Source organism: Cardiocondyla obscurior, linkage group LG04 (genome assembly GCF_019399895.1).
Source record: "Cardiocondyla obscurior isolate alpha-2009 linkage group LG04, Cobs3.1, whole genome shotgun sequence".
Lineage (NCBI taxonomy): Eukaryota > Metazoa > Arthropoda > Insecta > Hymenoptera > Formicidae > Cardiocondyla > Cardiocondyla obscurior.
Genome location: NC_091867.1, coordinates 2,261,906 through 2,275,844, shown reverse-complemented (window position 1 = coordinate 2,275,844; position 13,939 = coordinate 2,261,906). Strand labels below are relative to the sequence as shown.

The following is a 13,939-nucleotide window of genomic DNA, read 5'->3' as shown; positions in this document are numbered from 1 at the left end:
GGTATTGGATTCATTAATTCAATTTGCTAATTTTATAAAAATAATTTTGTTGAATAAACTGCGGGCAACGGCAAAGTATCTAAATATAATTATTACAATAATATACCTCGGACTGCTTGCTCTTTCCAGATCTTCTTGTTTTCCGCAAGACACGGAATCCAAGGTTTGTTAATCTTAAACCTCCTATTTTCTCCTCCCGAACCTGAAAGATCATTATTAGATAACTGTTAATAAATTTGTAAAATAAATTACTAATTAAACCAGTACCTATTTAATAAATAAAATTTTTTGAAAGATGCAGATATAAAATTTAATTAAGTGACAAGTAATGTGAGCCGAGTAAAATGTCTCACCATTGCTGGGTTCATCTACGGTATCCTTGACATTGAGCGGTGCAAGAACGGTTTCCAGCATGTCACTGCATACTTGCATGCTAGGCTCGACAATGAATTCTATGAATCCTATTTGAGATTCAGCTACCAACGTATTATTGCGGTCGCATAGAGGAGAAAACGGCAATCCAAGCTCTCTTTCCTTATCGCCTTGTCTAAAGAATTCCTCAAGAAGTTGCATCGTCCATCTGTGGATCGACAATTATAAATATCATGTATTTATTAATATAACGTATAATTTTGTATCTATTTTTAAGAAAATATGCATACCAATGAAAAATCAATTTTTATTACAACTTTTTCATAAAAAAAAAAATCTTTTACTTTATTTTTAAGAATATATAAATTTTACCTATGATGAAGATCCCATCTTTTGGCAGGATGCGAGATATCGCAACAGTGAAGAACCAAACTAACAGCTTTGCTCTTATCCACGCTAGGCTCTGCCAGACTTAGTAAATTTTTCATATTTTTTAGCTGTTGAAAGTGAAAACTCATGTCAGTGGCAAGAACCATATCAATCACGAGCGATCGAAATTCTCGAAATTCCTCTCTCGACAAGTTCTGCAGTATATTACAATCGTCTTCTTTGAGTATTCTAAAACATTGTTGAAATATATTATTAGATTATATGTTTTATCTAAAAATTACGTATAATGATTAAAAAAAAAAAAACAAATTTTTTTAAACAGTTTATTAATTAATTCTCTTTTGAAACTAGAATTAAACCCTATATAAATTACAAACTACCAGAAGCAGCGTTAGCAAAATGGAGCTTGCACGTACCGAAAGCTGGCTGAGATGTGATGATTTTCTAGCACAGCTCGGTCGTTATACAGAAGCGCTGTATCACTACCAGACATTACGTGGAAATTGTTTGTGGTCCCAGTGTGCTCGTAATCATGAATAATCGCTGCCACGAGAGTGGCAAAAATCTCGAGATCGGTTAGCCAATTCTGCAACAGAAATATCAACCTCAGGCTATCTCGCGTACAATGCGCATCGAACAAAGGATTGCCAAAGGGACGGCAAAGAATGAAACCGAGTAGAAAGAATCCGTTTCTGGCCAAAAGTTCGACTCTTAACAAACCAATAAGCAATTTCGTTTCTATTACTTTTGCTTCGTGTCACGCAATCTTTTATTTCATTTTATCTTTATTGTCACGAAGCAAATTTACGTCGGCGGCGTAACGAAAATCGATATTGATTCTATTCGAGAGGTATGTAGCGATAATGTAAAACAGGACATCACAGATACGTACGTACGTATCCATAATATCGCTCTTTCGAAAAGAAATACTTACCATCAAACCCGTTTGACACAGAATGTAATGCATCGTTTGTGCAACATCGGCAGCGTGGAGATTATTGTGGTATGGGTTTCGATGCCTGCAATAACCTTCCTCGACCCTCCCGAGGAAGCACTCCAAAACTGCAGGAGGTACTTTAAACTTGTGAATCATACCATATCGATTGAGGAGGTCATAACCCAGGTATTTCACTGGCGTGCCCAGAGCGGCCTCGCTCAAGGAAAATACATCGAACGACCAATCGTCTAAAGTCTTGAACGTAAAAGGAGCATTTTAATATTTAAAATTCAAGAACCCTCGACCTTATTAATAATCGTCAAACCGATCACCGGCTGATTTAAAATTCCTTTTTACCTCGGCGAATAATCGAGATCAATCGGTAATCTCTAATTGAAGATAAAAATGTAAATGTAATTAAAATCTCCCGTCCGAGATGTGAAGCTAAGCTTGTACGTAAATAATTAGGCGCGGTGGACCAAATTATCTCGTACGTAATTTTAATCACGGTTTGACATCCGCGGTTTTTATGCCGTGGCGTTGTCGTAAAAGAATTAAATTTTCGCGCAAAAATACGAACAGTTCCCAGCCGGGTTTCGCCGGGCAACGTTATTACCTTAAGTACTTTCACAACTTCCGATGGAAATTGCATAAGAGCGGTATTCGTGACCCTTCTATAGATGCGATCGACGAATATGCCCGCCCTGATAGCATGGGCGACCGAGCGAAATTTTGGCTTCTCATCGGCTTTCCGCCTAGTTGTTGCGAGCTGCCTGGTGAAAGTCGATGCCAGCCATTCGCGGACTTCCGGTGGTACCGCATCTGGCTGCACCTCCGACAACTCGTCATCTTCATCCGCCAGTCGTCTAATGGAGAAAATCGTACGAGACAGCGTTATAGATCTGTGACAAATTAATCTCATTAACATTCGACACAAACAAACCTACCTAACGCTACGCATGATCAAATATCATTCGACGTATTAAAGAAACTAATTTTTTCATCAACTAACTTTGATTGAAATCTGTATCTAGGCCCGCTTTAGATTATTATGGACGAATAAGGAGGAGCTAGCGTATATTATTTAATATTAGTTCGTTATATCGATTGACCGAATATGATTTGCATTATCTGCTTATGTTTTTTTTTTTTTCTCCCGTATCAAGCATACATTATATAAGTAGTGAACTTTTAGATTATCAGAAATAGATCGCCAGAAACGTTATTTATTAAAATGATCGTCATATAACGACTAATGAATCAATTCCATATGCGATAAAAATAGGTTCTCACCGCTCGCAAACCACAAAAATAAATTACAATAAATAGCGATTATATTTAGAACATAATTAATAGTCCACTGTATTTTATTATATCGTACTATTCTAAAAACAAGTTAAAATATAAATATATATAGTATATATACACATACAAACACAGAATATCTAGATCTACGAAAGATATTTTAAGAGCAAATTTTTTTTTAAACACACATGTTATTAAATTATTCTTTGACTGTAACATATAAGCCGTCTTATACCGAACATATTTTCTTTTTGTTTTTAAACGTATCAAGATTTCTATTCTATTCTATATAGTTCTAAACGACTCACTAAAGCTCACGGTATCTAATTAAATTAGATATTAAAGTACTAGCGAATAATTAAACTACTAATATCTCATACTAATTATATCAGTTTAGTGAGAAAGTTAAATGTGCGAGTTATGTAAATATACGATTGGAAAGGAATATTTCACTGAAAAAAAATTCAAAAAAAAAAAAAATGAATAAGTAAAATGGAAATGAGGAATCGTGTAGAAACGTATAAGTTTAAATAAATCGCTGTGATCTTTCGTGCGTGTTTCGTGTCTCCTCAATCTCAAAATTTAATTTAATTCACAGATCGCAGTAGTAATTTAGTAGATTAAATAGACTAAAGCAAAACTCTACGGCAGTCAGGTCAAAATCGGCTTATCAAATAATATTTATTATAATGCTACAACACGTAAAATATATCGCGGTTTCGCGTTTAAAAATGCTTTGTTCACATATACATCAATTTTAGGTGCAAGTTAGACAGCACACAAAACACTTGGAAATCCACCGGTGAACGGGTGCAAGAAAAAAAATATTTTTGGATTAATTCATGTGTTGCGACAATAGGTAAGTGCTATCCACTCAGTTGTTAAAAAACCAAAACACAATTGTGCAAAACGTTTCGTATGTGTAGACAATCAATTAAAAATAAAAATAATATTAGTAAGAATTTTTAAGTAGACACTGATAGATTTATCTTGAATTATACGCAAAAAGCTAACATATGTTCGCATGCGCGTCATACGCTGCCAAAAATTGCATAAAGTGTATTAGAATCACGGCACACACGAACACGCGCGCCCGTGCGCGTGCACACACATACACACGTACAAGCACACGCAGTTCCTTTATCTAAAAATTACCCAACGTTTGGCGGAAGAGATTTTTTGTCCGTATTATTAAAATTCATATACATGACTTTGCTAAAAATTTACAATAGTCATTTTAAATACATTAATTTATACACGTATCCGTAATATAATAATTATATATTTAAATGTGACCACCAGGTCTTAAATCAATTTTGTAACCGAATAAATCTGCATTGAAATTAAATTGCGACGTAGAGCCTCTCTTATTTATTAGATTTTGCTTAATTCATCAAAGCTTTTAAAATTTCAATATTATCCCAACTACGTAAACTCATTAGTCATCAAAATAACTAACTTGATTTATTCTGTAATATTAATAACGTGACAGAACACAGATCTTGAAACACTCTCTGCAATATCTTTTTTTTTTTGTTTTTTAATTTTATCTTTATTCTTTTTTTCTTTTTTTTTATTTTTATAGTATACGAAGAAAGCGACGTCATAAATAGCGAGAGTGAGCCAGTGAGCGATTTTTCATGCAAGTAAACCTCATTAGCGTCAAGCTTAAAGTCCAAGGTGCAAATAGAATACGAGTTTAGTATGCATTTTCGCGGCTCGCGCTCAATAATGGAAATTTTTGGTGGAACGAACCTACGACGTTCACCCGGGCGACATATGGTGGTTGACTCCACACGCTCAGCATCTCTATAATGTGAAATACGAAGGAGAACATATATCACGTTAAAGGTTTTACATTGATCTAAGCGTTTTTGCTACATCCAAGCAACAACCCTGCATGCCCCGCAGTGTAGGGTGATTTTGTAAACGCCTCTTCGTTCTTTCGTTTCGCTCTCCGATACCTAGCCGAAGATCGTATCAAATTAGCCGTCTTTTATCGTCGTAGCTTTCTATCACTGGCCAAACGCATAGTCACGTACACACTCATACACATCTATGGCGAGGCGCGATAAATTTTTAGGGGATGCTCGAGGACCGCTCCCCGGTGATAAACGTCCTACGGAATTGTACATGCACTTTTCCCGAGCAAGAATAGTGCCAGTAGGATAACGGCCGATTGTCATGAGAACGATGCATGTTGCACGGCAGGCAGATACGTCCGACAAATTGAGCAGGTTACACCTAAAAGGAGTCTAGAAGAAATGTGAACTATAGACAGGGAGCGAGAGAAACAGAGACAGGCAAGAGTAACGTTTTCCATGCTATGCTCGAAAGTGTCGTTTAATCCTCCAGTGGATCATTCTTCTGGTCGATTAATCCTCTCGACAAGATCCAATTGCCGTACAAAAGAGATCGAGATAATAAAAAAAAAAATAAAAAAAAACGAATAAATTGATAAGTATGACTTTCGTGCGAGTGTACGATTATGACTAGAGGATTAAAATTTTCCCTGTCATACGTATCGATTATTTAATCAAAGTTCGCGTATCGCGGTACGTATCTCATTGCATATTTTTATGATAAAAGTGCGAGACGTATTAAAGATAAATAAAAGATATTAAAGATAAGTTAGTTCTGGGTTTTGCACATACGTAACATACGCGAAAGTTTGATCGCGCTCTTGTATTATTTATGTTAACGCGCGTCGTATTCTGAAAGAGTGATAAACGTCTGTAATTTTTCATATTTTCTAAGAGAATTCTACTCGCAACAGTTTGTAGAAACATGCTAGTTGTATCGTGAAACTATCAAATACAGTATAATTATTTCAAGTTTCCGATCTACTGACAAAGAAGCTATTTAAAAAAGTACGCAGCTATTTTACGTGTTTTTATGCACATCAAAGTCTAATCTAGAAACATTGTAAAAAAAAAACTACGGATTAAAAAAAAAAGAATCAAGAAACGTTAACACGTTCTATTTATCGGTTTGTAATTAACATTGTTACAGTGGAGAGCGACAATTCACAGTTTCTCGTAAAAAGGAAAAAAGAAAAATATTTTAACATCGACGAAGAAATAAAAAATATGAAAGTAAGATCAATCATACTTGCATTTAATTTAAAACAATTTGTTCAACGTAAAGGAGATCTTTATCCTTTGTAACTATTTTAATTATTATTTGTTCATTCAATTTGCAAAATAAAAATTAAAAAAAAAAAAAAAAAAAACAGCCCAAAATGTAATATCTGGAAAATATCGCTGTCGCTTTTCTGCGACACTGATTAGTTGTCAATCGCGTGCACAAAATTCAAGCCGATGATGAATATTGGCAGATTGACATTTAACGGTTGACTCGATACTGAAAAACGGTCAATAAAGAGCAAATAATAAAATGTTATATAGAATATTAAATGTCATGTGAAATAAAATATTGGAGATAACAAATAAATTTTATTACAGAATAACGAAATTTTTAAAGGGAAATAAATTTTATTCGTTAAAAATTTTCCCCTAGTATATCCTCAAAGTTTTTCAATTTGCGAATCGGTGTATATAAAAGCTGTTAATAAAATGCGTAACAAATCCTATATTAATTGATTTCATTAAAGCTTCTAACAAATACTGCGGTTGAATAATATTATAAAAATGGAATATCAATTATTAAGTACAAATTACATTTCGAGTTACAAGAAATATTTAGAGATCTCCCGTTTATGTCGTTTACCGAGTTAAGATTTCAAGGGTCATAGAATAATTTCCAGATATATTAATATTGCATAGACGGAATTCACGATTGTCGCTCACCACTGTGACTACGATCGTCTTCAGAGAAGGAGAGATAAAAACGATTCATTTTTTTAAAAAACGGACGCAAATATAAATATATTGTTTGGAAAAAGAAAAAAAAAAAAGAGGGGACGACAAAGAACGTCGACGGCATGATAGTGTGGAAAAATTTTTCAGATAGGGTAAATAGAAAATGGAAGAGGGTTGGACCGGGCAGGATCGTGTTACGTTGAATCGTAAAGGGGATGGAAATGTGAATGTTTCGCAACCTTGCCCATACGGGGGTGCGAAGCTTCCGTTTCTGGGTTACCACCGCGTGGCCCTGTGGTCCATCTGAGTCCAAGCCGCCCCCTAGGGATGAAGACGTCAGGCCCGCCCCCCTACGTGATGACCGAGTGCACTCATTCCCGCCTGAACTCACCCTGCGGTAGTGCTTGTTAGTTCATGTGTAAAAAAGATTAGAATAATACAAGATTACAGATTTTGTATATATTCTCGTTATTTTCTTCTTCTTTCTCTCTCTCTTTCTTTTTTTTATTTTTTTTTCCCCTAATATTACGTCATTTTAATATCACGGCCACGGCATCGCGTTGCTGCGCTCTCGCCGGCGATTCTTCTCGTGTTGCGGTAAGTCTAATACATGTTGCAAATAAATCTAGAATAAGATAGAACACACACAGGATATGTCCGATGCGTCGTGCTTTACGGTTGCTACAGCGTCATTGCTGAAAACAAAGGTTGCGGAATGTACAAGCGGGCTAATCGCATTTCCGTTGTCGATCGCAATTGCGTGAGCGAAAGATTAGATAAGATATCAAGCGTGTAGCTTTAGGCGTCGAAATCTTCGATTCGAAGACTCGCTGCTGATAATCTTCGGGACGGTGAGATTGTATAAAGTGCAAGTAGCCAGTTGCGTGCAGTTATCACGCACTTGATGCATGTGTGTCGCACAGGTAATATATCTCGTTGTACGCGCGACGCTCAAAACAGGTAGCATACCACAGATAAAAAAATTTCGATAAGCGAGAGAAATAAAATTAAACGAAAGGGGGGGTGGGGAAAAAAAAGAAAAATTGTTGTATTTAAATTGCACGAATTTCGGACGGTAAAATCGTAAAGTTTCGTGATAAAAGACGCGCGATCTCGAAATTATTGAGTGTAAAAAATTTGTTCAACTTGTCCGTTGTCTAGTTTCACATTGCAAATGCCTATAAAGAACATGATAAATAAAAGTACCAAATTATCAAAGGTATATAAGTTTGATGCGTGTCCAGCCTTCGTAACGCTTAAAACACGAGCTGTAATAACATGGGAAATCGTGCTAAAAAGATAAAATTATTCGCCTCCCTTGAGAATTAAACTCACGACCCCCGGGGTTTACGAGGTCAATGCTCTATCGCCGACAATAAACGAAAGAGGCATCGACGTCGGTTCGCGACGCAACCGCAGGAATAATTTTGACGAATAAGACTTGCCGACGTACCGTTATGACGCCGTTGAATGCGATTTATGGAAATTAAGGAACATTGGCCTTGCTTATTATCGCCTGCGCGTATACAGGAAAAAGCCTTTTGACCTTCCGCGGTTAGTTGAATCTTTGATCGTTCAGTAATTGAACAGGGGGTTGCGAGTTCCATCCGGCACGACGCATCGCGAAAATGAAAAGCTCTCATTACGAAATCGGAGGTTCATGAATGTAGATTGCACCTACCAAGTGAAAAGGATTAATGTCGTGTTAAAGGTCACAATGTGACTCGATATTAATGAAACAGGCCGGCAATTAATGGCTAATCGCAGCCATTTCGCTGCGAGCGTGATATTTCGTGAAACAATCGAGTTGATCGAACATTACTGATCGTGTAAAACGTAAAACGGCTATGCGCACTTGTGCTCGTCCGCTCGACACACAAATGCTTCTGCATTATAAAATGTCTTTTGAACTGAACTTGTTTTTACATTGGACATTCAATGATTACGATATCGACAATATATCTGCATAAAAGGCAGTTGTTATTAAAGCCGCGTGATTTAGGATGTCGAGAGCATTTGAATGCTGGAAGTTCAAGTGCCTGAAAATTTTTACCGAAAAAAAAAAAAAAAATTGGCGATAGCTGTTTTAAGTAGTTGTTGATAACGATTAGTATGTATAGTGACGCTTGCTTTTCATGCTTTCGCGAGACTTGAAATTTGTATTAAAAAAAAAGAATTATAATAAAAATAAAAAAAGAAAAACTTACTTGGTCTCGTCGATAAAAACAGCCTCGAGTACGCGAGCTGCGTAGTGCAAATTTCGTTGAAGCAATTCGGCAGATATCTCCCCGTGTTGTAACTGCCTCAATAAACACCTCAATCTGCAAAAGAGAAATATCTCGAAGTCGTTCCCTGTACGCCAATATAACGTGGCTTCTAAACTAGACGTTCGCTTCCTATCGTTTTCCAATAATTACGCGACAACTCGAGATTGCCAACACAATTTTATTTAAGCCTTGAGGGATCAAAGAAATAAATATTTCCGTTGACGTGAGAAATTCTAATTTTAATGATCCCCGCGCAGCGTTACGTTCTTAAAATATCGTGAAAAGTATTTATAAATTAGTTAATTACACGCAACATGCTATCGTATAGCAACAGCTTGAAGTGAATTATTTATATCATTTTTGAAAACTTGTGATAAATCGAGATTTAAAATGTCAAGGTTTTTTTTTTCATTTTTTTTTTTTTTCCAAAGTTATTTACATCTGCATTACGGTATAATACCTGAGAGCAGCCTTGTCGCATGCGTCGGGGGTGTCAACGGCAGGCAGCGAATCCGTCGAGAGATCAACATTGTCGAGAATCTCTTCGAGATCGACGGATTGGCTCGATAAATACGAAGTATCGGGGCTGTGCGACGATGGAGAACTTTCGAAATTCCCACCGGCGAGGCTTTTGCTTTTGCCGGAACTTCGCCGTACTATCGTCAAAGTGCCTTGCTCTGAAACACAATGACCGTAATCGGCTCCAACAATAACTCGCATACGTAAATGCGACGTTGTAACAACGTGAATATCGAGGCATTTTATACCCGAGATAAAAAAAAAAGATTTATTTCTTTCATTATTATTTAATTATATATATACCTATATTTTTTTTTTAACGAATGCACACGTGTAAATGTTCGTGAGATTACGCGATAAAGGTGGACAAGTGCGAGCGTTGCAAGTAGATAAAGCACTGGTACGGAATCTCGGGGGGCTAATACCTCGAAAACTTACTGGAGAGTTGGCCGTTCCGGCCGGGGGAAGAGGAGGAAGGATTGCGCGACCTCGAGGATGCTGCTCCACTTGTGCTGCTGCAGCCGGTAGCAGCCGCGTTATTCACCGCTGCACCGGCTGAGGCCACCCCGATGTCATCTCTCGTGACTCGTCTGTCCGGCGGGGATGCAACTGCAATTAAAAAAGAAAAAAAAATAAAATAAAATAAATAGCAAGTTAAATCTCTTCTTAACTCTCTTCCCGTACCCCATCCAATCGCGCGATACACGTCAGAAATGAGAGACTACGCAGCATAAAAATTTAAATACCACGAAATGCTCGAACAATTGTGTTTTATTAAGATCAACCTACGTAAATTGTAAACTTTAATTGAAAGCGATAACAATCTTTAAGATTTGGTTTGCGTTAGTTGTAATGACTACCGCGAACTATTAAAATCGTAAAAGCTCGTTATCGTAATTGTGTACAAAGTCACCGAGAGATTTAAATTATTACCAAGTATTGAAATAAACGAGAAAATTCTGTAGTCTCGATAAATCAAACGTTTTATGTTACAAATGTCTTATGCGCGGTTCAATTTTACGGCTCGGGGAAAAAGCTTTCAGGATTCGATATGTATGATATATTTTTCCCTGTTTATCATCATGTCATGTGCAACGTGACAAATATTACGTTACTAATCGAGTGCATAATTAATCGGACGAATGTAATGCAATGCTGTACACAAAGTGTAAGGTCGTATCACTGCAGTTAAACCACCGACGGCGGAGCGGCTATCGATCGGTAGTACCAGTCTATAGCTCGCGAATTAGTCTCATAGCCAATCGATCCGCATACGAGTTACCAATGGTTCCATTATGCTAATCACAAGTTGAAGTGTTTCTAAGCGCCGATAATCACGTTTACTACAGGGGGAGGGGGAGGGGCCTCTAATAAAAGGAGAAAATAAACACGAGCATTCATATTGAAAAGATCAAAAATAAATCCCATTAAACATTCACGGGATTTTAATTATTCGTGGCCGCCGCTCGAATATTGATATGATAAGAACGACGGGTGTACAAATAACATATCTATTTTTAAGTATGACTCAAATATTGAGAGGAAGGATGTGTAAAATAAAAAAAAAAAGTGGAAGTGACACGTACAATCCCAACGTGATTCAGAGGAGGGAAAAAATTTCACGTAACTAAGTCGCCCCCGCGTTTACAGTAAAATAAAATTAAACCTAAAACAGTAAAGTTTATAGCGGTTTAATGGAGTTATATTACACACGATACAATGATCGATTTCTGTCACGCAATTTGCCGAAACTGGATTCGAACGTAATTATGTGCACAATTACGACTGCAATTAATTAAACAATATTATTCGCAGCATTGTCAACCATATGTGTTACATTGTCGTTTAAAGTAGTTTATCGACAAATCTCTACATTTGTCACATCACAGACGTATTTGAAACGTAGGCACTCTGTACGTTCACGCACATATGAGCAGCTGTAAAAATTATTTTATTCCAACAAGATTATGTTGCGCAAAACGTGAGCGTATATAATAAAGCGAACAGAATTTCGTTGAAATTCAGTCGTAAAATTTTGGAATTACCATTTCACTCTTTCAACGCAACAGGCTGTACGATGCATATTTTAAAATTATTATTTTAGAAACATGCTATTATTCACTTTTTTTCCCCCCTCTTTTCTTCTTTCTCTCTTTCCATTTTTTCTTTTTTTTTTTTTTTTCTCTCTCTCCATTTCAAAAACACCTACAAAAGCCAATGCGAATGTAGTGATGTAACGGTGCAACAGTGGGTTATAAAATTTATTCATTGTAAGCGGATAAGCAAACAGACGCGAATATATGTGAATTATTGCGTTTTACTTGAATAATACATGGAACTGTAAAGCAATGACAAAATGTATGCATTTAATACACAAAATACAATTCATATATCTGCTTTTGTTTAAACAAAATTTTTATATTCACTAAAAATTCGTTCTTCCGTTTTTACTCCCATCCATCGATCGGCACATCCAATGCGTGTAAAATCGTACTATTATTATGGCCGAATCACGTTACTAGGGTCTAAGTAAGTTACTTACAATGTTCGGAAAGTGCTACAGTCGATCGATACTATATACAAATACTATATTCGTAAGCTTATCCCGAGTCACACTCAAAAACAGGCAGCAAAAATTAATTTAGATATTCGTAAAATACATGTATGTATATGGAAAATTACCAATTAAGCGACTTAAAAATGTTTCACAGCAACGCGATCCATAACAGACCGTCAAATATATAAATCTTCCGTTATTCGCATTGTTATCGTATTTGATGTCGTATCAGATACAGATTAATCAAATGAATACTATCACATTTAGTCATTATAACGTCGGAATTTTACTGACAACCGGTCATCTATGTAAGTATCCAGTCTAAGTTTGGGATAAAAAAAATTTATTAACCGACTAACTATGAAATATTTCAACAATTTAAGATGTAGAGAATAATACGGCTTAGTTTCTCGAATAACAAACCGGAGTGTTGCGAATTAAACGGCCAAGAATTCCTCTCCCTTTTCTTCTGTCTTTCTCTCTTTTTTTCTCTCTCTCTCTCTCTCTCTCTCTCTGCATCTTTCTCTCTCTTTGTTTTCTTATTATTAATCAATGTGCTTATGGGATAAGATCTAATTAAGAAATAAACATCGATGATCGATCAAGGCTGATAAGATGAGTTCTGATTAAATTCCTATTAACTTCTTATATTATGTAAACGGACATATTAAAAAGTAGAATAATATGTACACACGTATGTTTCTTCACCAATAAGAAAAAAAGATTTCTATAGAAGCAATCTAAGGCAACTTAAATTAATTTTTGCAATTTGCCTTGCACCGGCCATACATAGAACAGAAATAATTAGCGGCTCATAGAGTATTTGCGTCGTAACAGCGATATAGAAATAATAGCTTGAAAATTGACTTCGACAAGTTCCTCGTTATCTTCTCATTGGCCCGAAGTAGCTAGTATGTCTTTCTGGCGTCAACGAGGCGTCTCGCTAATGGCGAGAAAGACTCCAAGTACGTATTAGGATCGATAAAATTACTCATAGATTATATTATAACTTATAGAATGCTTCTAAGTTACTTCAGAAACAAGATATCGTCGTTAAATTATTCTAAACTCGCTTTAAAATTATCGTACATCAATCCTGTAAACTTGAACGTGAAACGTTATTCGGCATTACCTACTTTTTCACGAGATTGAATTTTTCTGCATGTAGATTTACTGACGAGAATAAATCGTTCCTAAAGATTTACGTTACTTTTTTACGTTATCGAGAAAAGGAAATAACGTAAAAAAAAGAAAATACTTAAATTGGGAATTCACGTGACAATATATATTCCAGATCGAGTTTCAACTGCAAGTAATAAGTATTAAAAAAAAAACAAAAAAAAACGGGAAGTTTATTAATTTCGACACGTACCACAAAAATTATCTCATTAACTTAATGAATGGATAATTATCGCATTATTGTATACTCTGCATAATTTGTTTTATAAAATATATTATATGTATACGTAAGCAATTTAAAAATAAATTTACAAAATACAACTTATTAGCATTTTTCCTTTAATATTAAATTGTAAAATAAATTACATTAAAGTTAGATGTTTTTAGACAAGTAAAAATTTTATTTAAAAAAAAAAAAAAATTTTAGATCGAAGACGAAACTTTCTTACTCTGGAAAAGCTTATTTCATTCCAATATAACTTGCTTGCGTGATAGAGAAAATAAAAAGATCTCTCTTTCCGAGCAATTTGATTTTCATGTATTAAAAGGAACATCAAGAACACGTTATTGATTTAAAGTCATTCTTCTCGTC

General features: G+C 35.7%; 1 protein-coding gene across 8 annotated transcripts in view; it reads right to left on the bottom strand.

Moving 5' to 3' along the window:
* LOC139101855 (dual specificity calcium/calmodulin-dependent 3',5'-cyclic nucleotide phosphodiesterase 1) overlaps window positions 1-13,939 on the bottom strand; it is a 65,538-nt gene that overhangs the window by 1,291 nt on the left and 50,308 nt on the right. For 6 of the 8 annotated variants that reach the window (XM_070655323.1, XM_070655322.1, XM_070655327.1 and 3 more), the window contains 10 exons: window positions 10,050-10,220; window positions 9,553-9,769; window positions 9,033-9,146; window positions 7,065-7,217; window positions 2,316-2,565; window positions 1,697-1,954; window positions 1,179-1,348; window positions 745-990; window positions 354-580; window positions 107-202 (listed from right to left, as the gene is read on the bottom strand). In XM_070655323.1, coding sequence (XP_070511424.1) covers window positions 107-202; window positions 354-580; window positions 745-990; window positions 1,179-1,348; window positions 1,697-1,954; window positions 2,316-2,565; window positions 7,065-7,217; window positions 9,033-9,146; window positions 9,553-9,769; window positions 10,050-10,220 — 1,902 coding nt within the window. Of the gene's footprint in view, window positions 1-106; window positions 203-353; window positions 581-744; window positions 991-1,178; window positions 1,349-1,696; window positions 1,955-2,315; window positions 2,566-4,759; window positions 4,814-7,064; window positions 7,218-9,032; window positions 9,147-9,552; window positions 9,770-10,049; window positions 10,221-13,939 lie in introns of all 8 variants that reach the window. The other 2 variants (XM_070655325.1, XM_070655326.1) reach the window with 2 other exon arrangements.